The sequence below is a fragment of the Oncorhynchus mykiss genome, chromosome 6, assembly GCF_013265735.2.
Source record: "Oncorhynchus mykiss isolate Arlee chromosome 6, USDA_OmykA_1.1, whole genome shotgun sequence".
NCBI lineage: Eukaryota > Metazoa > Chordata > Actinopteri > Salmoniformes > Salmonidae > Oncorhynchus > Oncorhynchus mykiss.
In genome coordinates, this window is record NC_048570.1 from 75,348,266 (window position 1) to 75,371,576 (window position 23,311).

General features: G+C 42.1%; 1 protein-coding gene across 3 annotated transcripts in view; it reads right to left on the reverse strand.

Moving 5' to 3' along the window:
• LOC110526586 (granule associated Rac and RHOG effector protein 1) overlaps positions 1-23,311 on the reverse strand; it is a 53,302-nt gene that overhangs the window by 8,736 nt on the left and 21,255 nt on the right. For all 3 annotated transcript variants that reach the window (XM_021607683.2, XM_021607681.2, XM_036980975.1), the window contains exons 2-4: positions 8,249-9,630; positions 2,599-2,811; positions 132-272 (exon numbers count right to left, since the gene is read on the reverse strand). In XM_021607683.2, coding sequence (XP_021463358.2) covers positions 132-272; positions 2,599-2,811; positions 8,249-8,752 — 858 coding nt within the window. In that variant the 5' untranslated portion in view covers positions 8,753-9,630. The remainder of the gene's footprint in view (positions 1-131; positions 273-2,598; positions 2,812-8,248; positions 9,631-23,311) is intronic.

Sequence of the window (23,311 nt, forward strand, 5' to 3'; positions counted from 1 at the left end):
TGCACATTACAGGGAAAATGACCAGGAATAAGGCTCTGGTCAAAAGCAGTGCACAAGCCTATATTGGGGAATAGTGTGTCATTTCAGACATTGACCAAGGCTGTGGTGGTCCTGCCGCGTGCGCCATCTACCTGTAAGGCATTGTCGATCTTCATGTTGAGCTCCTTCAGATGGTGATCAGGGATGTTGGGGTTGTTGGAGCAGAAGAGCTGCTGGACCTGGATGCCTGCCAGGCAGCCGTCACGTCCCCTCTCCCTCAGACGTCCCGTAGCCTGGAACACAGCACATAGTCTCAGGTCACATAGCAGTTTACACACAGCATCACATACCCTACTACAACCCTTACACACCCTGCATCTTCTTTGTACAGCTAATCTGCATTACAGCAACGTACACAATATGCATGAGAAAATGTGTCAGTGTTGTATTGTAAGGGAATGGTAACATCTTCAACGTAAAGGAGAAACTAACAGTAGATTTTTTTTTTTTATGTTTTTTTTTTTTTTTTTACAAAGGTGTGTACTCGAGTCATGGCTTGACCTCGTCTGACTCGAGTCACAAATTTGATGACTTGGGGCTTGACATAAAATAACTTGACCGATTACTTGAAATGATCTAGCCGGAGGGGGTCACAAGTGTCAAACTTAATGGGAAAAATACAAATACCCTACCATTTAGATTTTATATACCTTCACCCATTTTATCTGGTTTCTAATATAGGCCTACGGTATTGCACTAAATTGTCATCTCAAAAATATCTAATCTGTGCTTCAGAACCAAAAAGTTGCACATATTGATTGATGACCAGACAAAAACAGAGTAGGCCTATGTTTGCATTATCCAGATAAAACAGTTTAGAAATCTACTACAGAGGCATATTTGACAGAACAATAACAGGCTACATGGAGATTTTCATTGATCATTTTCATATTTCAGATAGGTCTAGTTTGGGTGGCTACATGTTTAAAAGATGGCTGTAACGTCACACTGCATTCAATATTATGGGATGAAGATATAACATTCTGGCAAATTAATTACGGTATTTGTGAGGAAGAAAAGGGCAGTTTACTTGACAGTTGGCAACGAGCAATTTAGTGCAATACCGTAGGCGGCTCTCCAAAGTGATAGCGTGCAGTGCAGATAGACCATGCTTTCCATCCGATCCTGCAACCCCCGCTGCATACAGGTCGGCAGTATGATTCTGCTCTGGACTCTAGAGAAGTGACATGACATCCATACCTAGTTGATATTGGCTGCTAACAATGACTTTCAGCTACAAATGCAAAATGTGTAAAACACAGTTTATTTCTATATGTTGCGTTTGAAACTGCATCACCGTTTATGGCTGTAATGACAGGCTACATTGGTGCAGAAATTATGCGTGCATGTTCATGCGTGGGGTCACGAGCTTTGAACCACTGCTTTTTGGGGGTTGCGGGACAAAAAGTGTGAGAACCAATGAGCCAACAAACAGATTGACAATTTGCTGTAGCGCTATAGGATTGGGTGCAGTGCAAATGTCAAACTGTATGGAGAGCGGATTTCCATAAATATCCTTGATCACCAAACAATTTAACTGTTTACTTTGCAGGCTTTAATTACTAGCATAGGCGTACTGGTCTTTCGGTATGTCATACTAGTCTTTTGGCATGTCAAAATTGCTGGAAATGTGTAATTTATTTATGAAGCTTGCATTTGGAATTTGTTCAAATTAATAATTATATAATCAAAGTGTGTTGTAGACAAACTAATGAAAAGGGCTCTCTGGTAGCCTCTAACAGACATATTTGTATTTGAACAAGTCATTGCATGTATAGATTACATATTTTTACTTGACTCGCCTCGCACTTAGAACGCACAACTTGGACTTGATTTGAGACGCGACCCGTTCTACTTGTGACTACTTGAGAGTCGGACCTCGACTTTAGACTTGCTTGTGACTACAATAATAGTGACATGGTTACACATCTGGTAGATTGTACATTTCAGAAGTGTTGGGCCTAGATTTGTGAATAACTGCTTCTATAAAGGGGAGACCGATCGCCTCCCTCTATGGAAACTGCCCAACAGTGCAGTGAGGCCCGGCCTGGCCCAGCCCGACCATATCGCAGCAGCACATTCCAGCAGGATATCCAGCCCCGTTCCCTCCAGGGCTAACACCCCACATGCCAGGGCTTAACAGATCAATCAGGCCACTCACGATTCTCCATTCTGGCTCCAATGTACAGACCAAAGCTCCAAATGTGCCGGGGGGGGGGGGGGGGGGGGGGGGGGCTGTTACTAGCTACGGGATTAGCCAGCTAGCTCCTCTCACAAAACAGCCTCCATTTCAGTTAGCTAGGGTTTGTTTGGGGGTGTGTAGGCCTAGCTTAAAGTGGAGGAGGGAAAACTATCAATACAGGCTCATATACTGTATATACAAACTTCTCAACAGGAAATAAGTGGAAATTGAGGCTGGAATGGTAGCTGACTGCATTTCATAGGAATGTATAACAGTCAGCTTGTCACGTTTTTAACACAGCCTATTTCCACCAGCTAGTCACACCAGGAAGCTCCTTGGTGAGTCCTGGGGGCGCCCTGGCCTCCATGTCCAAATACCTCGGCTGCACCCTTCCATGATCGTGAAGCCTCCTCCAGCTCCGTCAGGGGCCCAGGACAGGAGCTCTGGGAGCGGACATTGCCGCGTCGCTCCTGGGCCTGGGCGAGGGCCTCCGCCAGGCACGACTGGGCCACAGGCTGCACCTTCTGCAGGGCCTGGGATAGGAACTGGAAGTGCACCTGCATCACTGTTAGGAAGCACCGACCCAGCACCTAGAGAGAACACAACATTCAAAGGTTGTGATCAGGACAACATAGAAAATCAAGAACACTAGCCTATTGGTTTGGGGGATTGGTCAAGGTCAATGATGAATGAAGAGAGACATGGCAGAAAAGCAGGAATTCCCTATAATATCAACAACAAAAAAATCACACCCCTGACAAGTTTAAATTAGTGGGAGCCTTGATCATTCATCATTGTTTTCTAAGAACACTGGTTCTCAAAGCATATGGCCTTGGCATTCCTTGTTTTTCATTACTCAGACAGTTACTTAAGTGATGTTAGCTTCAGTGACTTGGTTGTTTAAAATTCTCCTTAAAAACAATTACATCTTTGATAACCCTCAGAGTCCTCTTAAATCAGTCCTAAATAGAGTCACATGTATTGCATCAATTTACTGCTTACAGATGCTCTTGTTTGAGGAAAACCCAGCTTAAGAACATGACATTATTACCCACAAAAACAACTTGTAAGAAAGTATATTGTGAAGGGCTATAACCCCAAAACAGTTCAAGGCTGGATAAAGGCTGCATTACAGTGAGTCACTGAAGATCACGGTCTATTTAATAGTTCAATTTCAACTGGGTCATATCACTACAACATTATGGAAAACATTTGACAGGCTAACATTGTACAAAAAAAAGCCACAGCTCAAGTTGTGGCAGGATTAAATAAAAAACATTCTCTATATCAAGGCCATGTTCTGCTTGATAACACATCCTCTAATTTTCCACACAACACCAGTCTACAGTGCAATGTTACCCCAGCAAATAACTTTCTACCATATTTGGGAAGCTCAGTTTGATTTTATAACAGTCTACTCTGAGAGTCAAGGCCTAGCACTGTAGTTGTAAAGCACAACAAGCAATGCTTACAACTCGAAACAAAGTTCGCTCTTCTCCTTCAACTTAATAGTGGAGCAGATTTTTCCACATCATGATGATACCGTCCCAGACCCTGTGCAACGGGCAATTCATATAAACAATAAGGTTCACATTTACATAAGTGAAGGAAAGAATTGTAAAGCTGTAGGAGTCAGACATGTTTGTTGTCCAGTTAGCAAAAAGAGGAGCAAAACAAGAGCAACCGGACACCACAGCCGGCTCACTGTGGTCACAGGGTTCTTTTTCAGGTACGTGCTGAAAATATATTTTGGCTGAGTTGTTAAGGACAGAAATATGCCGCCCTGTTTAAAAGCAGACAGGAACAACAAGGCTGGGATGTCCTCATTCTTTAACAACACATCATGGGGGCACAGACACCAACTAGGCCTATACACTTACTGGTTTGGCTAGGTCCAAACCCTTTAGAGCCCTCTTCAGCTCTGATTCTGAAATAGGACCAAATAACAGTTAACATAAGGGAATTGGTCAAACATGCAGTATTGGTTCTGATCCATGAGTTATGAGGGTGTGAAACACGTGCTGCTTATGTTGGACTGCTAATCACAGTATAAAACACTGGTAACACCTCACTCAAATGACTAATGCATACCAAACACTGGCTCAATGAATAATGATGATATATGAGATGGTCCCTCTTCCCTCGTTTTCCTAATGCAGACTATCAAACAAATTGTAGGCTGTCACGGAATTGAGTGGCGAATTGTTTAACATAAAATCTCTTAGCGGTCAAATTTGGAGTCCACTTGATCAGTGAATGTAACAAAAGCCTTATTATTACAGATTATGGTTACACAATTTGAATGCTTTCTTCATTTCCAACATATTTTGAGAACAGTGTTTTCCCGGTGGTTTCCCGCTAATTGCATTTTGGAACATTCGCACGTAACCAAACAGCCATGTGCGCATTGTTGAGCTTATAATATGAAGAAATAAAAAAGTTAACATTTTAAGCTAAAAATGGTCTGATCAGCCTCTGCTTTTTTAAGTGCAGTGGTTGTATGGATTTTGGATGTGTCATCCCAGAACTGTCCCAGTGTCTGTTTTGAAATGTAGACATATTGATCATCCCAGTGACAAAAAATGTGCCCTTAATTACCAGCCCTGGAGGGAATTATTTTATAAAGACATAAAAAGTATTTGGTTGTAATTGTAATGTTGCAATATTTTATAGGCTACCAAAAGGTGGCCAACCATTTGAGACAGGCTTGAATATGAATAGCCAATAGCCAGTAGCCAACATTTTTGTCTGATTCTCTATGGTTAAAAATATAGTAATGCATTTTCTTTTGCAAAGTCATACAATGATGTAAAATGGTGTTAAAGACCATTTATTTATTTTAAGTGACTTACGCTTTTGGTTAAAATTTTATAAAAATCAGTCCAACTTGTCCAAAGGCGAAGAGGCAAAAAAGGTCATGAATAGCTATGCATTCTGAAAAGTGATGTATTATAAGCTATTTGACCATTAATACTATTATTTTTGGACCAGCTGCACAGAACACTATAAAAAGGACAGAACAGACAATCAAACTACAAAAGGACATGATTATGTAGCACGAAAAATGTAAAGGTTGCAACAAAAGATAATTAATCCCACATGGGGATAAGATGAAATTTCAAATCGGCTCATGGAAAATATGAGGAATAAAACTACAGGGCCAAGCCAACTTTTAGCCGCATACAAGGCTGAAAGGCTGGCTTAAACAGTAAGAATGAATCAAACAACTCATCTTCCCCATTAACTAAGGGCACGTGTAGTGCGAAGACACATCTATTGTCTTCTTGAAGGGGAAATCATCATCTATCCTAGGAGTGAGAATAAAAACCAGATGCCTTCGTGTTTTCTTCCTGTCTAAGATACCGCTTTAGTGCTGTTAGTGAGTAGCCTGCAACATATTAACCTGTCTTCTGTAGGATGGCCATTTCCAAAGGTAACATCTATAGACCCTTTTCTAGTACACGACACACTGACGTCACGTACAGATGCATGAGTGTCTTGGCGGAGGTAAGAAAACCATCACGATCTGTGTTCATTCGACAGCCTAGATTTATGTTATTACTTCTAAACAAAACTTTTCAGGGTTTTCATACTCTTATGACATTTTGATTCTTGCATAAACAGTCGCTAAGAATATATTTGGTTGTGATCTTTGCAAAATAACTAATTTTGGATGTATCAGTTTGCTATAATGCTAACGCTCATTGATATAGGCTGTAGCAAAAGCTAGCCAAATAGCCATTTTACTGGTTAAAGTGCTTTTTAAGTATAATGCTGTTGATTTGTGTTGACACAAAATTAAGTAAGACATTCATACGAGCCTTAAAATCTAATAATAATCCAAAAGTAGTTTGAAATGCACTCCTAAGCGACATGTAAACAGAGTGTTTTTTTGCCATTCTATTTTTCAGGGGTGTTTTGGGAGTGCTGCTAGTGCAGTTGTCTGCCTGGCTCTGGCCCTGCCTGCACTATGGTTGCCTCATGTTCAGAACCAGGAGAAGATCTCAATTGCATTCTCCTCATGTCTTCTCCTCCAATGGGTTTTGAGAAGGACACGAGGAGAGAGGATGCGAGGAGTATGCAATCGAGACCAGGACTCCTGTCTGGCTGGCCTGACCTTCGCTCCCTCTGTGGTTTCGCTCATACACTCAGTAGGCTGCCCCCTAATAAACAGTGACATTTTCATACATATTTGGCAGCGGAGACACTTTGAGCAGCCAGTGTAGCCAAGCTCCGATAAAAACACATTTTGTTTTCCATACTGACTGGACTGGGGGGGGGAGGAATTATCCTGCTTCCTTCAACATTACACAATTCTCCAAACTCAAAATTTATTTTTTTGTTCTTCATACAGACACACAATTCTATCTTTTACATACAACTGCCAAGATAAATGTTCATAAACACACACAAATGGAAAAGTCCTTTCTGTCACAAATGTAGTAAATCTCTGGGGGCATGGAAATGGCCAAATCTGAAGGTGTACCATGTACTTATGTGAAAAGCAATTTTACATAAACAATATTCAGCTGCTTATGGAGGAAATGGGGGTGGAATAAAAAGTGATGCCGTAATCTGTGGAATAGAGTGAAACCCACTGGTCTAGTAAAAGTACACAGTAGGCCTATGATGCACATGGCCATTTCGGACTTTGTCTGTTGATAGATTCCTTCTACTCAACCAGGTCTGAATATCTTATTCATTCAAGAGGTAGAGCAAAAGCACACTTTTATTTGACAAACGCACTGTTGTTATTCACAGACGCTAGCTGAAGCCAGAGTGAGTCAGTGTGGCTGCCAGACAGTCCTGCCACAGTCTGAACTTTCACTGAGTTGGGCTTCCCCTCCTTTAATATTTATCTGTGCATATCCAAGACCACAGAGTCTAAATTACAGATTGTGGTGCAAAAGTCTTTCCTGCTCTGGGCACAACCACATCCACTGAGGCCCTGCAGTCCCTCTCATAAAACAGGCCTGGCCTGAACATACAGCTTATTCACTCACTGTCTGCCACTGAGGCCTTGCTCCCTAAATCTGTTTAATCTCCAGGATGAGAGCATAGACATCTCAAACATTCACTACACAAGAGGCAATTTGCTTGCTGCCTAAACAGATGAATTAAAAATAAATACATAAATTGGCATTTTTCTTGAGTACTATTTAGGAGTGCACTACCCTGGAACCTCTTCATTTCTGACTGGCGAGGCAGGAGGCACAGCTGTGGCATCAGGAGCACATAAGGCTTCTCATCCACAAATGCCAGTGAAGTCTAATTTCAGTTACTATTTTCCCAATCAAAACACTCACTGCAACAAAATAAATACTTTAAGAGCAACATTTCACAATTGAGACGTAAGCAACTTTGCTGGCCTGTAATAGACAGACCGATCACCCTGCATGTTCAGTCAGTCTCTCAGCATAAACGATGGTTCCTGCCCTCTTCTTCTCACATTCTCAGTGCTTTTCGCACCTCGCCCTCAGATCCTAGCACCCGCTTAACATTGGGCGTCAGGACCTAATTTCAGCCAAGAAATTCTGAATCAAGGAGCCATACATTCTGAGAGACTTTAGCTGGGCATCTTAGCAGCAGCCTTGCCCTAGAAACATGGAACATAAGAAACAAAGCAAAAAGTGCAAAAGAAATTGCAAAAAATTATAGTATAGACCCTCATAACAAAATGTGGTATTTTTAAAAAAGTTCCCTTTTTGCAAAACATGCTTATTGACAGCAGGGGAGGCTGGTAGGAGGAGCTATAGGATGACAGGCTCATTGTAATGGCATAAATGGAACAGTCAAACATATGGAAACCACGTTTGACATCCCAATTCCAGCCTTTACAATTAACCTTTCCTCCTATAGCTCCTACCAGCCGCCCCTGATTGACAGGGAAATGGAAAGGAGGGGAATGGAAAAGACTCATGTTATTTTATAGGTAGGCCTAATTGTCAGGATAATGTAATAGCTTTACTTTTGACAGGTGTTCAGTGTGTGTCCAGGTCAGTAACTGTAACCCTGGCAAACCCTTACCTCCACATCCTGCAGGCTGAAGTCATTCTGGTCTTTGAAGTTGGCAGCCCCAGCGCTCAGCTCCATCAGCATCTTGGCGATCTCTGGCTTTATTGCTGCAGTCAGCCGGCTGGCCGCCTCCATGACATGTTCCTGCACGTCCTTAAGTTGCATAGCTGCTTTCGAGTAGTGAGAGTTCCTGAACACGCTGCTGAACAGGTCAGTGAGAAAGGCGCTGGCCCTGCAGAACACATTCAGTGCATCCAGGTACTTGGAGATGCCCTGCTGGATGTCGGCGACCGCAGTGGTGTTGGGGGTGGAGGGAGGTGGTTGGCAGCTGCCGGGCATACCCACCCCGGTGGATCCACCCATGGGGGAGCAGGTGGAGCCCAGGGGGGCACTGAGGGTCCGGCTCAACTCAGGCATCTGGTACTGCTGGTGCTGCTGCACTTTCTGCTTGGACCCGCCGAGCAAAAAGCGCCGCTTGTAGTCCATTTTACTTTCCTGCGCACTACAACAATACATAAGTGTCAGGCTGACTCTGGAAGCTCCGGATTTCAGCCAACCAGAAGCTCTCTCTCCCTTATAGAATACAACAAACCAATAGTCCTGGAATTTATGTAAAAAGACAACTTGAGGGCTCCATCTACCAGAAACTCATCTCAAAATGCTTTGTAACTAACAGAGTGATGCAGGGTAGAGACTTGTTGACTAAGTGTGATGTTTATGTGCAGCCCTGCTGCAGGTCACGGTGGACAGTCCCAGCAAAAATAAAAAGGTAGAAATGCACCTTCCTGAATCTGAATCTGCCTCAAAAGGAGTCAATGGTTTATGAGAGGACAGTGCAAAAAACTGAAAACACTCCACGATTCTCTCATTCCAAGACAAGATTCATGTGCATAACAATTCCTTCAAATAGAAGCAGAAAACGTCCTTTTGTATAACATATATAGTTAGTATATCGTTTTTATATTTATAGATAGAAAATCTTTAAAAGCTGTAAGCAAAAAAAGCAAAGAATCTGAAAAGAAATGTGGCACTGGTCAACAGCAAGGAGTCTGACAATAAAGAGAGACAAAATCTGTTATCCAGTAGGACAATGGTGCCTTGTCACTTCACTTCCTCTCTGTGTGTATGGAGCAGAGCGGAGGGCAGACAACCAGTCCGTCAGAGATTCTCTTCACACTGTCTGCGGCGGTAAAAAGGAAGCCAGCTGATAGAACTGCTGTTGGAAACTTTGCCGGCCTCCTCAACGTCCTCGCCGTTTCCTTCTGCTGGCTGAGGTAGTTAATCACTGCGGAAACAAAAATGTGCTCCCAGATCTCGCCCCTTCTCCTCCACAAAATGCAGATTAGAAGAGCGACAAAAGAACAAATGTATCTGTAAGGCCTCTAGGTCATTTCCTAAGGGAGGAAAAAGGAGAAACAAAAAGAAAGTCACAATGATTTCAGAGGAAGGATTCAAATGTTCTGTTTTTTCCAGTAAAACATGGCAGTTGAAGCAGTTCTTGGGAAGAAAAATAATTGTGAATGCTTAGAAACTCAAGTAAGCATTTAGTCTAATGAATTACACTAGGTTTTGTGACAATATTGTGCAACTACTTACAATAGCCCAACTCAACAGCCAAAAAACCGAACAAGATAAAACAGAAAATTGAGGGTTTAGCATAATCAGGTGTTAATTCTTTATCCAATTATTAAACTAATTTCATATTAGCCTTCATAAATAAATGGTAGACATGACCGCATTGTAGATCCTTGCATACACAATCAACACTTCTAGACTGGTACTAACGTTGTACCTCACTCACTAATAACTCCTCTACAAAAGGAAATACAGCCACAGACAAATGTCTGCAAGCGGTCATTGTTGGAAAACAGTGGCGATCTGTCTTAATGGAACACACACACACACAGTGGGAGTTAACAATATCCCCTTTCAAAATCTAAGCAGCAAATTGTCAACAGAAACCTGTTTCTCTCCTTGGTAGTTATGTAATTATGCAAATAAGCATAATCCTATTTGCATGTTTAGGAGAAACAAATGCCAGCATGTATCATTACCTAGCATGAGAAAAATGGTGATAATACGCCACAGTAGTGGAGAGATGTCCATGTCAATACTTGGAAATGTACCCGTTTCCTTTCTAGATGTAGGCCCTAGCTAGCATAAGGCTAGGAAATTCAGACGCACACAAGCAATTTGGCAAGCAATACTAAAACATTTGCAATTGTTATCTGGGGTGTTGCTGTACTGTTTGTTGATATTAGAATCCCCTGATGAGATCACACCTTAAATGGCAAAAATCAAAGTAAATCATACTGGATAGGCCAGTCCCACTGTGTAGGCCTATCTGTTATTAATTCTGTTGTGGAACGCTCCGAGTTATCACTCAGCCCCATGCTTACAGCTACAATGTTTGGGGATGAGGGAGCAACTCGTGGAAAAAAAACAAGCCACAGCTTTTCCTCAGGATAACACCAAGACACCCGTCATTGTGTGCTGCTCAGACAGCCTGTGCATTGTACATGGCCTTTATCAACCACAAAACATTCCACCACTATTTGGATCTACAATGTTCCACTGACCTTACCCTCTTGCACCACAGTATCTCTACTTGCACATCTATCACTCTAGAATTAATGCTAAATTGTAATTATTTTCACCTCTATGGCCTATTTGCCTACCTCCCTACATTTGCACACACTGTACATTGATTTTTCTATTGTGTTTATTGACTGTAGGCTTGTTTTTGTGTAACTGTTGTTGTTTATGTTGCACTGCTTTGCTTTATCTTGGCCAGGTCAGTTGTAAATGAGAACCTGTTCTCAACTGGCCTACATGATTAAATAAAATGTGAAATAACAAATAAACCTTCAAACTTCGCTGTCGTTCACAAACAGAGGGGTGTGTAGACAGACTGACAGCCTACACCAAAAGAAATTAACCTGCCTTGGAGACAGAGGTGACCTGACATGCCGGGAAGCCCATGGTCCTTCCATGTCATGGGAGGCAGCAGCAGAGAGACAGACATCAAATCAAATGTATTTATAAAGCCCTTTTAACCTTAGCAGATGTAAATACAGAAACACAGCCTAAAACCCCAAACAATGCAGATTAGAGGTTGACCGATTAATTAGGGCCGATTTCAAGTTTTCATAACAATCGGAAATTGTATTTTTGGGAGCCAATATTTTTATTTTTTATATATACACCTTTATTTAACTAGGCAAGTCAGTTAAGAACACATTCTTATTATCAATAACGGCCTAGGAACGGTGGGTTGACTGCCTCGTTCAGGGGCAGAACGACAGATTTTCACCTTGTCGCCTCGAGGGATCCAATCTTGCAACCTTACAGTTAACTAGTCCAAAGCAATAACGACCTGACCTGCCTCTCTCTCGTTGCACTCCACAAGGAGACTGCCTGTTACGCGAATGCAGTAAGCCAAAATAAGTTGCTAGCTAGCATTAAACTTATCTTACAAAAAACAATCATAATCACTAGTTAACTACACATTTGATGAAATTACTGGATATTATCTAGTGTGTCCTGTGTTGCATATAATCTGACTGAGCATACAAGCATACAAGTATCTAACTGAGCGGTGGTAGGCAGAAGCAGGGGCGTAAACATTCATTCAAACAGCACTTTCGTGCGTTTTGCCAGAAACTCTTCGTTGTGCTTCAAGCATTGCGCTGTTTATGACTTCAAGCCTATCAACTCCCGAGATGAGGCTGGTGTAACCGAACTGAAATGGCTAGCTAGATAGCGCGTGCTAATAGCGTGTCAAACGTCACTCGCTCTGTGCCTTGCAGTGGTTGTTCCCCTTGCTCTGCATGGGTAACGCTGCTTCGAGGGTGGCTGTTGTCGTTGTGTTCCTGGTTCAAGGCCAGGGAGGAGCGAGGAGAGGCACGGAAGCTATACTGTTACACTGGCAATACTAAAGTGCCTATAAGAACATCCAATAGTCAAAGGTTAATGAAATACAAATGGTATAGAGGGAAATAGTCCTATAATTCCTATAATAACTACAACCTAAAACTTCTTACCTGGGAATATTGAAGACTCATGTTCAAAGGAACCACCAGCTTTCATATGTTCTCATGTTCTGAGCAAGGAACTGAAACGTTAGCTTTCTTACATAGCACATATTGCACTTTTACTTTCTTCTCCAACACTTTGTTTTTGCATTATTTAAACCAAATTGAACATGTTTCATTATTTACTTAAGGCTAAATTGATTTTATTGATGTATTATATGAAGTTAAAATAAGTGTTCATTCAGTATTGTTGTAATTGTCATTATTACAAATAAATAAATACAAATCGGCATCTGCTTTTTTGGTCCTCCAATAATCGGTATCGGCGTTGAAAAATCATAATCGGTCGACCTCTAATGCAAATGTAGAAGCATGGTGACAAGGGAAAAACTGAAAGGCAGGAACCTTGGAAGAAACCTGGAGAGGAACCAGACTGAGGGGTGGCCAGTCCTCTTCTGGCTGTGCCGGGTGGAGATTATGAGTACATGGCCATTAAGGCCAGATTATTCTTCAAGATGTTCATAGATGACCAGCAGGGTCAAATAATAATCACAGAGATTATAAAGGATGAAACAGGTCAGTACCTCAATTTCCAAGTGAGCAAACTGGTTCCAAAAACCATTACACCTAACAGTTCTCATTATAACCAAAGGTAAAATTTTGCTCCTTATGTTTTCTTTTGGAAAAAAGAGATGAGCAGTCTACTTCAAACATGGTGTTTTGAGAGAGGTAGTCTAACTAGTGAAATGAGCAGTCTCTCCTGTCGCAAAATCCCATGGATTACAGTGACTGCGGTAACTGCCAGCTGCCCCACACTCCCTGCTGCTTAAAGTAAGGATATTAAGGCTACCGTAGGAAACAGGAACCGGACTAGCCAGGTCCAGCCCAAAAAGGTCCTAAACCCTAGAAACTGCATAACAGAAAAGGGAAGTTACGTCAGAGGTCTATGAATCCAATAAGGAAACTGTTGTGAAATACAGTAGGACTTAGGTCATAACAAAAGGAGGCAGAGCCAGCCAAGTATTGTGATGAATAAACAAAGCCAATATTGCCTCTGATATTCTCATTTTGACTTATCAAACCATGAAGTGTAGGCTGTCAGGTTTGTTGTTCTGACTCCAAAAAGTGAGTTTGTGGGTCTTGGTGTCCTGCTGACAGGATAAGACACCCAGCCAGCCATCATAACATAAAACATTTTTAAAAAATGGTTAAATTTGTGTCCAAGTGAAACACTGCTGCCCTGCCTGCCTAAGGTCTGGCTAAGATGAGCAGGTCAGGCCGGGCACGACATCAATATTGATGTGACCCGTCCCACTATCCTCTCTATTGGCAGCCAAGCTTCTTGTTCCAATGCGGAAAGTATTAGAGCTTACACCCAAACAAACACGTAATGGGAGGGTCCCCAGTCTGTGCTGCTGGCTCAGCGCCCGGTTTAATGTCCTTCCTTTGGCAGGGTGCACTCAGGGCTAATGTTAGTGCCGCCTCCACCCCTCACTGTGTATCTCAGCTGCTGCTACTTGGACAAGGAGCTTAGGTTTCCTGATTCGCCAGATACAAAATGAGCTCCCAAGTATGACTTACCTGTGATAGATCTTCAAGGAATTTGTCAGCACTAAAAAGTCAACTGAAATGTAAAATAATGGCACAGGCAGCATATAACAAATGTGTATCCATTACTCTTTTCAACATCAACGACTAAAAGGTAGCCTCATGGTGGTGGACAGGGCAGCTGTTCCTCAAGCTGACAGCTCCTTCTGCCACTGAGGCACCAGGCCCACTGAAGGCAGGGTACAACCACATGGCCACCATTAGACAACCCCTCAGTCTCCGCTTATGAGGTCTATTTCAGCCTCCTCGGCCAAACAGCTGCCATACACTAGACAGTACCGTACCGCTTTTAGGACTCAAAGTTTCAGCTCAAAAATGTTCTCTACATCTGTTGCCAATGAAGCAAAGGAATGCTTTTCCCCCAGAATGCTCTTATGTGGATTCAAACAAGAACACGTCAAAAACAGGTAGAGCGACCATTTCAATCCCATTATACCCTTTTATATAGTATGTACCCCATTTCATTGATATTCTACTTCAAACATATATAGTATCTAAGGTAATGGGTATCAACCTAAATATGCAACTAATATGAGAAGGAAACATTTCTCAAAAAAAGCAATAAGCACAAATTGCTCAACAATTAAAATGAGCAGGAACCATTAAAATAGAAGATATTACTAGTATTTTGTAGATAAACATTCTTACATAGTTACATTGTAGATGGATGGGATATGGGGTAGCCTAGCCCCAGACTCCGTGGCAGCAGACAGGTCAAGTGTCAAGCCAAGTGGCAGGACAAGTGCTGCAAGCAACTGTGTGACAGGAGCAGAGCCAGGCTCTGCCTGCCCAGAAAACACAAGGAGGGCATTGTGGCAAGCACCGGCCTCCTCCATACCACCACAACAAAAAAAATAATAACACCCTCAGCCAGCTGCAGCAGGATTCTCAAAGAAAAAAGGGCAAAATATGGTCTATGATTTGAATGTTTATCTTCAAATTACATAGTATACAGGAGAGTCCCATTCTGAAATGAGGTTGGCTAACTGGCTGTACGCTAGTAGGCCTAGATATTATAACGTGATATAAGAAGCTTATGCCTGTAACAATAGCAGGCTGGCTGCTGAAACAAAGGAGGGGATATGCTTGGAGACCAAAAAGGTCTGAGGCTCCTAACTATGTAAGCTTACATTCCGTAGTCAACAGTGCACTTGTTTATTTAGCTCGAAGGACAAAATGCTGGCCCTGGTGTTTAATCGTTTCCTAGACTAAGTAATAAGTAATAAGGAGATGCTTATTTTCAAATTGTTAACTAAAAATGTCCTACTGTCTTACACATACCGGAACTTCCCTTATAGGTTTCACAATGTTGACAAACTGGTATAGGTGGCTTGAGTAACTATTTGAAGGCAAAATGCAAACGTAATTCATACAAGCGGTCAGAGGCAACTTCAACCCAACAACTACTTACAGGATGTATGGAGAAACCGAAATGACTTTATAAAAGGATTCCTACAGTTCACGACAACTGAGTTATAAAAATAAACAAAGATCTGAATTGAGGCATGCTCAGATAAATGTCTTATCAATGGTAGTCATGAGTAAAGCTCATGAACTGTGTTGGGCATAGATAGAAGCACAACGCCCAGCCCTGTCCTGGAGACGACAGTGGCCTCCTGACTCGAGCAGCTTCCTATTCAAAGCCTTCTAACTACAGCTCCGTTTCAGCAACAGGCCAATAGCGAACGCGGCTCACATTTCACAGACCTCTCACGAGGCACATCATTGGAGGGAGCTCTGCTGGCTAGCCTAGCGGATGGAGTTTGAGTTTCTCTTCTACATAAGCAGCATGACATCTGTAAGCATCCTTGAATAAGACAATGTTATTCTTAAAAAAAGGGGAACGTGTGTCACATGAAGCTACTTTTATCCCCATATGTAAAATGGCACAACTTGAAGGCTACAGAACCACAAAATTGGATGTCATATCCATTGAAGACATACCGTGGAAGACACAAATGGCTCACTTAAAAAGAGTAAGGTCAAAAGGTTATGATTTGCCAAACATCATTTTATTTTTAGCCAGGACAAAAGTAAGATTTTCTATTTAACTCCAGGAGTGGACAGGATATGGGGTTCCTATGGAAACAGAGCCCATTTGACCTTCACAACAGATTTCCCATTGAGAAAAATCTGATATATCATTCCTCTTACTACACAGAATGAGAAACCTACTGCCCTTTGGTAAATAAACCGTACACTTATGTAGCCAATACTACCCTTATCACAACTGTTACCTACCATGATTTACAGATGACCAACATCTGCCATTAAATTTGTACATGATGTGCATACTAACAGTGAGTAACTTCATTGACAACACTTCCATGCATCACACTGGGGATGAAGCAAAAAACAAAACATACATGAATGAAACTTAAGTCGGTCTCAGATCGATTGTCTAGGACCATGTAAACCTCCCCTTTCATGTAAACCTCCCATAATGAACATCCTGCTTTTAGGGAAAGTGCATAATTTTGTACATGTATGAAACTCCGAGTTTGACTAACTCTAGTCTCCTTGCTTAGGGTGTCCAGGGTCCTTCCTGGAATCATTTGTATGTCGGAGGAGGACTGATGAGCTCAGTTCTAGAGACTTAAAAAAGGACATATTCCAAAGTGAATGAAAATAAAAATGAATGTCAACACCATCTAAAATTGAATTTCCCCCTCCAGAAATGAGCCCAATAACAGATTGGTTAAAATATATTTCATTAACATATTCGACCATGCATGCTATTAGAAATAAACATTATCACCTGTAGCCCAACTGACGCAGCATAGTGGCTATAAATACATAGGCTGAAGCATGGGTCTTATCCATCTCTACTTAACCCATTGCACACATATTCATAATCTGTTCGTATTCACTCTAATACATTTTAGGGGTTTCTAATTACATATTAAGTATGTAATTTAAGAGCGCTGTGCCTAACGCCTCGATCACACCGACAGAGTCAATTCATTTTGGTAAACCAGAAATGCATTAATTTCCAATGGAACACTGTTTGCCTTGCAGAGGCAGTGCGTTCTGTGTGGTGCATACGCTGCGTCAAACTGCATGCGTAGACTGATGGACAGAAATGGTAGCAGAAGGTGAATGTTGAACATTTGTTGCACACATATCCAGATGCTGTGTGCCATTTTGCACAGTGATGCTAATCAGCGTGATCAATGCGTAAACCATGCTTAAACCTCTGGTTGTAACTGCATTTTTAAAATGATGCTGCAAGCAATTTTAAGAGCAAAGAAATAAATGCGGTAACGGTAGGGATGTGCCAAATTAAATTTTTTAATACAGTGCCTTGCGAAAGTATTCGGCCCCCTTGAACTTTGCAACCTTTTGCCACATTTCAGGCTTCAAACATAAAGATATAAAACTATTTTTTTGTGAAGAATCAACAACAAGTGGGACACAATCATGAAGTGGAACGACATTTATTGGATATTTTTAACTTTTTTAACAAATCAAAAACTGAAAAATTGGGTGTGCAAAATTATTCAGCCCCTTTACATTCAGTGCAGCAAACTCTCTCCAGAAGTTCAGTGAGGATCTCTGAATGATCCAATGTTGACCTAAATGACTAATGATGATAAATACAATCCACCTGTGTGTAATCAAGTCTCCGTATAAATGCACCTGCACTGTGATAGTCTCAGAGGTCCGTTAAAAACGCAGAGAGCATCATGAAGAACAAGGAACACACCAGGCAGGTCAGAGATACTGTTGTGAAGAAGTTTAAAGCCGGATTTGGATACAAAAAGATTTCCCAAGCTTTAAACATCCCAAGGAGCACTGTGCAAGCGATAATATTGAAATGGAAGGAGTATCAGACCACTGCAAATCTACCAAGACCTGGCCGTCCCTCTAAACTTTCAGCTCATACAAGGAGAAGACTGATCAGAGATGCAGCCAAGAGGCCCATGATCACTCTGGATGAACTGCAGAGATCTACAGCTGAGGTGGGAGACTCTGTCCATAGGACAACAATCAGTTGTATATTGCACAAATCTGGCCTTTATGGAAGAGTGGCAAGAAGAAAGCCATTTCTTAAAGATATCCATAAAAAGTGTAGTTTAAAGTTTGCCACAAGCCACCTGGGAGACACACCAAACATGTGGAAGAAGGTGCTCTGGTCAGATGAAACCAAAATTGAACTTTTTGGCAACAATGCAAAACGTTATGTTTGGCGTAAAAGCAACACAGCTGAACACACCATCCCCACTGTCAAACATGGTGGTGGCAGCATCATGGTTTGGGCCTGCTTTTCTTCAGCAGGGACAGGGAAGATGGTTAAAATTGATGGGAAGATGGATGGAGCCAAATACAGGACCATTCTGGAAGAAAACCTGATGGAGTCTGCAAAAGACCTGAGACTGGGACGGAGATTTGTCTTCCAACAAGACAATGATCCAAAACATAAAGCAAAATCTACAATGGAATGGTTCAAAAATAAACATATCCAGGTGTTAGAATGGCCAAGTCAAAGTCCAGACCTGAATCCAATCGAGAATCTGTGGAAAGAACTGAAAACTGCTGTTCACAAATGCTCTCCATCCAACCTCACTGAGCTTGAGCTGTTTTGCAAGGAGGAATGGGAAAAAATGTCAGTCTCTCGATGTGCAAAACTGATAGAGACATACCCCAAGCGACTTACAGCTGTAATCGCAGCAAAAGGTGGCGCTACAAAGTATTAACTTAAGGGGGCTGAATAATTTTGCACGCCCAATTTTTCAGTTTTTGATTTGTTAAAAAAGTTTGAAATATCCAATAAATGTCATTCCATTTCATGATTGTGTCCCACTTGTTGATTCTTCACAAAAAAAATACAGTTTTATATCTTTAAGTTTGAAGCCTGAAATGTGGCAAAAGGTCGCAAAGTTCAAGGGGGCCGAATACTTTCGCAAGGCACTGTAAGTTTACCGTTTAAAAGACACACTGCCTTTGGATTACAGCCGTATTCTAAAATGGATTAAATAGTTTTTTTCCCCCCAGCAATCTACACACAGTACCCCATAATGACAAAGCAAAAAGAGAGTATTTTTTATATTTGCTCATTTAAAAACTGAAATGTGACATTTACACAAGTATTACGACCATTTACGCAGTACTTTGTTGAAGCACCTTTGGCAGAGATTACAGCCGCGAGACTTCTTGGCTAGGACGCAACAAACTTGGTGCACCTGTATTTGGGGAGTTTCTCCCATTCTGATCTGCAGATCCTCTCAAGCTCTGGCAGGTTGGATGTTCGAGTCCGGGCTATGGCTGGGCCACTCAAGAAAATTCAGAGACTTGTCCTGAAGCCACTCCTGTGTTGTCTTGGCTGTGTGCTTAGGGTCGTTGTCCTGTTGGAAGGTGAACCTTCACCCCAGTCTGCAGTCCGGAGTACTCTGGAGCAGGTTGTCGTCAAGGATCTCTATACTTTGCTCCATTCATCTTTCCCTCGATACTGACTAGTTTCCCAGTCCCTGCCGCTGAAAAACATCCCCACATCATGTTGCCACCACCATGCTTCACCAGATAATCTTGTTTCCTCATGGTCTGAGAGTCCTTTAGGTACCCTTTGGCAAACTCCAAGCGGGCTGTCATGTGTCATTTACTGAGGAGTGGCTTCCGTCTGGCCACTCTACCATAAAGGCCAAATTGATGGAGTGCTGCAGCGATTGTTGTCCTTCTGAAAGGTTATTCCATCTCCACAGAGGAACTCCAGAGCTCTGTCAGAGTGACCATCAGTTTCTTGGTCACCTCCCTGAACAAGGCCCTTCTCCCCCAATTGCGCAGTTTGGCCAGGTGGCCAGCTCTAGGAAGAGTCTTGGTGGTTCCAAACTACTTCCATTTATTTCTTTAATTTAACCCAGGTAGGCTAGTTGAGAAATGTTTTCTAATTTACAACTGCGACCTGGCGAAGATAAAGAACAGTAGTTCGACACATACAGAGTTACACATGGAATGTGTCAATAATACAGTAAAAAAAGAAAAATCTATATACAGTGAGTGCAAATGAGATAAGGGAGGTGTGGCAATAAATAGGCCATGTGGCAAAGTAATTACAGTATAGCAATTAGACACTGGAATGGTAGATGTGCAGAACATTGCTGTGCAAGTAGAGATACTGGGGTGCAAAGGAACAAGATATATAAATACAGTATGGGTAGTTGAATGGGCTGTTTACAGATGGGCTATGTGCAGGTGCAGCGATCTGTGAGCTGCTCTGACAGCTGGTGCTTAAAGTTAGTGAGGGAGATATGAGTCTCCAGCTTCAGTGATTTTTGCAGTTTGTTCCAGTCATTGGCAGCAGAGAACTGGAAAGAAAGGAAGGAGGAATTGGCTTTGGGAGGGGGACTAGTGAGATATACCTGCTGGAGCACGTGCTATGGGTGGGTGCTTCTATGGTGACCAGTGAGCTGAGATAAGGCGGGGCTTTGGCGACAAGTATGAAGCGATGGCCAGCCAATGAGAGCATACAGGTCGCAGTGGTGGGTATTATATGGGGCTTTGGTGACAAAACGGATGGCACTGTGATAGCTTCCAACAAATTGGATGCAGTCTATTTAATTGATGACGTCGCCAAAGTCGAGGATCGGTAGGATTATCAGTTTTACAAGGGTATGTTTGGCAGCATGAGTGTAGAATGCTTTGTTGCGAAATAGGAAGCAGATTCTAGATTTAATTTTGGATTGGAGATGCTTAATGTGAGTCTGGAAGGAGAGTTTACAGTCGAACCAGACACCTAGGTATTTGTAGTTGTCCACATATTCTAAGTCAGAACCATCCAGAGTAGTCATTCTGGACGGGCGGGCGGGCAGGTGAGGGTAGTGATCGGTTGAAGAGCATGCATTTAGTTTTACTTGCATTTAAGAGCAGCTGGAGGCCACAGAAGGGGAGTTGTATGGCATTGAAGCTTGTCTGGAGGTTTGTTAACGCAGTGTCCAAAGAAGGCCCAGAAGTATACAGAATGGTGTCGTCTGCGTAGAGGTGGATCAGAGAATCACCAGCAGCAAGAGCGACATCATTGATATATACAGAGTAAAGAGTCTGCCTGAGAATTGAACCCTGTGGCATCCCCATAGAGACAGCCAGAGGTCTGGACAACAGGCCTTCCAATTTGACACACTGAACTAGTTGGGGGTTGAACTAGAAGTAGTTTGTGAGCCAGGCAAGGCAATCATTTGAGAAACCAAGGCTGTTGAGTCTGCCAATAAGAATGTGGTGATTGATAGAGTTGAAAGCCTTGGCCAACCTTGGTCATTTAAGAATGATGGAGGTCACTGTGTTCTCAGGGATCTTCAACGCTGCAGAAATGTTGTTTTGGTACCCTTCCTCAGATCTGTGCCTCGACAATCCTGTCTCGGAGCTCTACGGACAATTCCTTGGACCTCACGGCTTGGTTTTTACTCTGACATGCACTGTCAACTGTGAGACCTTTATATAGACAGGTGTGCCTTTCCAAATCATGTCCAATCAATTGAATTGGACTCCAATCAAGTTGTAGAAAAATCAAGGATGAGCAATGGAACCAGGATACATCTGAGCTCAATTTCAGGGTCCATAGGAAAGGTCTGAATACTTACAGTACCAGTCAAAAGTTTAGACACACATACTCATTCAAGGGTTTTTCTTTATTTGTACTATTTTATATTTACTGTAGAATAGTGAAGACATCAAAACTAATGAAAAAAATACACATTTGGAATCATGAAGATGAGCCCAAATTTTAGATTTTTGGTTCCAACCGGTGTGTCTTTGAGACGCAGAGTAGGTGAACGGATTATCTCCGCATGTGTGGTTCCCACCGTGAAACATGGTGGTGGTGGTGTGATGGTGCCATGCTGGTGACATTGTCAGTGATTTATAGAATTCAAGGCATACTTAACCAGCATGGCTACCACAGCATTCTGCAGCGATACACCATCCTATCTGGTTTGCGCTTAGTGGGACTATCATTTCTTTTTCAACATGACACCTCCAGGATGTGTAAGGGCTACTTGACCAAGAAGGAGAACTGCATCAGATGACCTGGCCTCGACAATCAACCCAATTGAGATGGTTTGGGATGAGTTGGACCGCATAGTTAAGGAAAAGCAGCCAACAAGTGCTCAGCATATGTGGGAACTCCTTCAAGACTGTTGGAAAAGCATTCCAGGTGAAACTGGTTGAGAGAATGCCAAGAGTGTGCAAAGCTGTGAAGGCACAGGGTGGCTACTTTGAAGAATATAAATATATTTATTTGCTTAACACTTTCTTGGTTACTACATGATTCCATGTGTGCTATTTCATAGTTGAGATGTCTTCACTATTATTATATAATGTAAAAATAAAATTAAAAAACATTGAATGAGTAGGTGTACAAACATTTGACTGGTACTGTATGTAAATAAGTTCTGTACTTTCTTTTTAATAAATTCGCAAAACATTTCTAAAAACCTGTTTTCACTTTATCATTATGGGGTAGTGTAGATTGCTGAGAAAATTGTTTTATTTAATCCGTTTTAGAATAAGGCTGTAACATAACAAAATGTGGAAACAGTCAAGGGGTCTGACTACTTCCGGAAAGCACTGTATATCCATGTGAATTCACAAGGCAGCTGTGCTGCTGCAAACGGTTTGGATCAAACAGTGATTCCCTTTCAGATGGTTAAGCGTTGCACCTGTACTACCATTACTGTATCTCAATTCAGACTCCGCAGTTTGCATTTCCTTCTCAAAGTATTGCCATACAGGACTTCGCTGCTGTTGCTTGCCTTTCATTGCTATTTTTCCCAACTGTTGACAACGATGACGTAGTGGTGGAGAGTCGACCACAAAAATAAAAATGTATTCCTTGACTCCTTGTACGTTGCCTCCCTTTCTCGACTCCCATTTCTAAGTATCAAGAGTCGATTCCACTATTCCACATCGACTCCTAAGACACTGTTTTTGGAAGGAGGAGACTGATTAGTTGCCGTACTTCCGAGAACAAACTCCCATCTGTCATAGTGAGCTAGCGAGGAAGAGAGAGAGGTACAGTTTTGGCAAGTCGGCCAACTGGCAGAACCGTGCACTAGGCCCATCTATAGGCAGCCAAAAGCTGCATCTCGCAATTTCTTGGCTTGCAACTTCAGTAAAGCAGGGCCTATCAATGAATAGGATATTCTACACACAAGACTGAACACACACTTGCATCATCAGCGAAGAGAGAGCAGGGGTGTAATCATTAGTCCAAACAGTTGCAACTAAAACAAGTTTCTATTGGACAAATTAAGGTAGGTCCCTTCCCATTTCATTCGGTTTGCTTACATATAAGTAACGTAATGAATGCGCTGGCTTGCCTGGGGCGTAAGAGAGAACAATAGAGCGAGAAAACAGTGGTACACATACTTTGTGATGTACAGTATGTGGATACCTTCTCGTCAAACATAACATTACAAAATCATGGGCATTAATATGGAGTTGT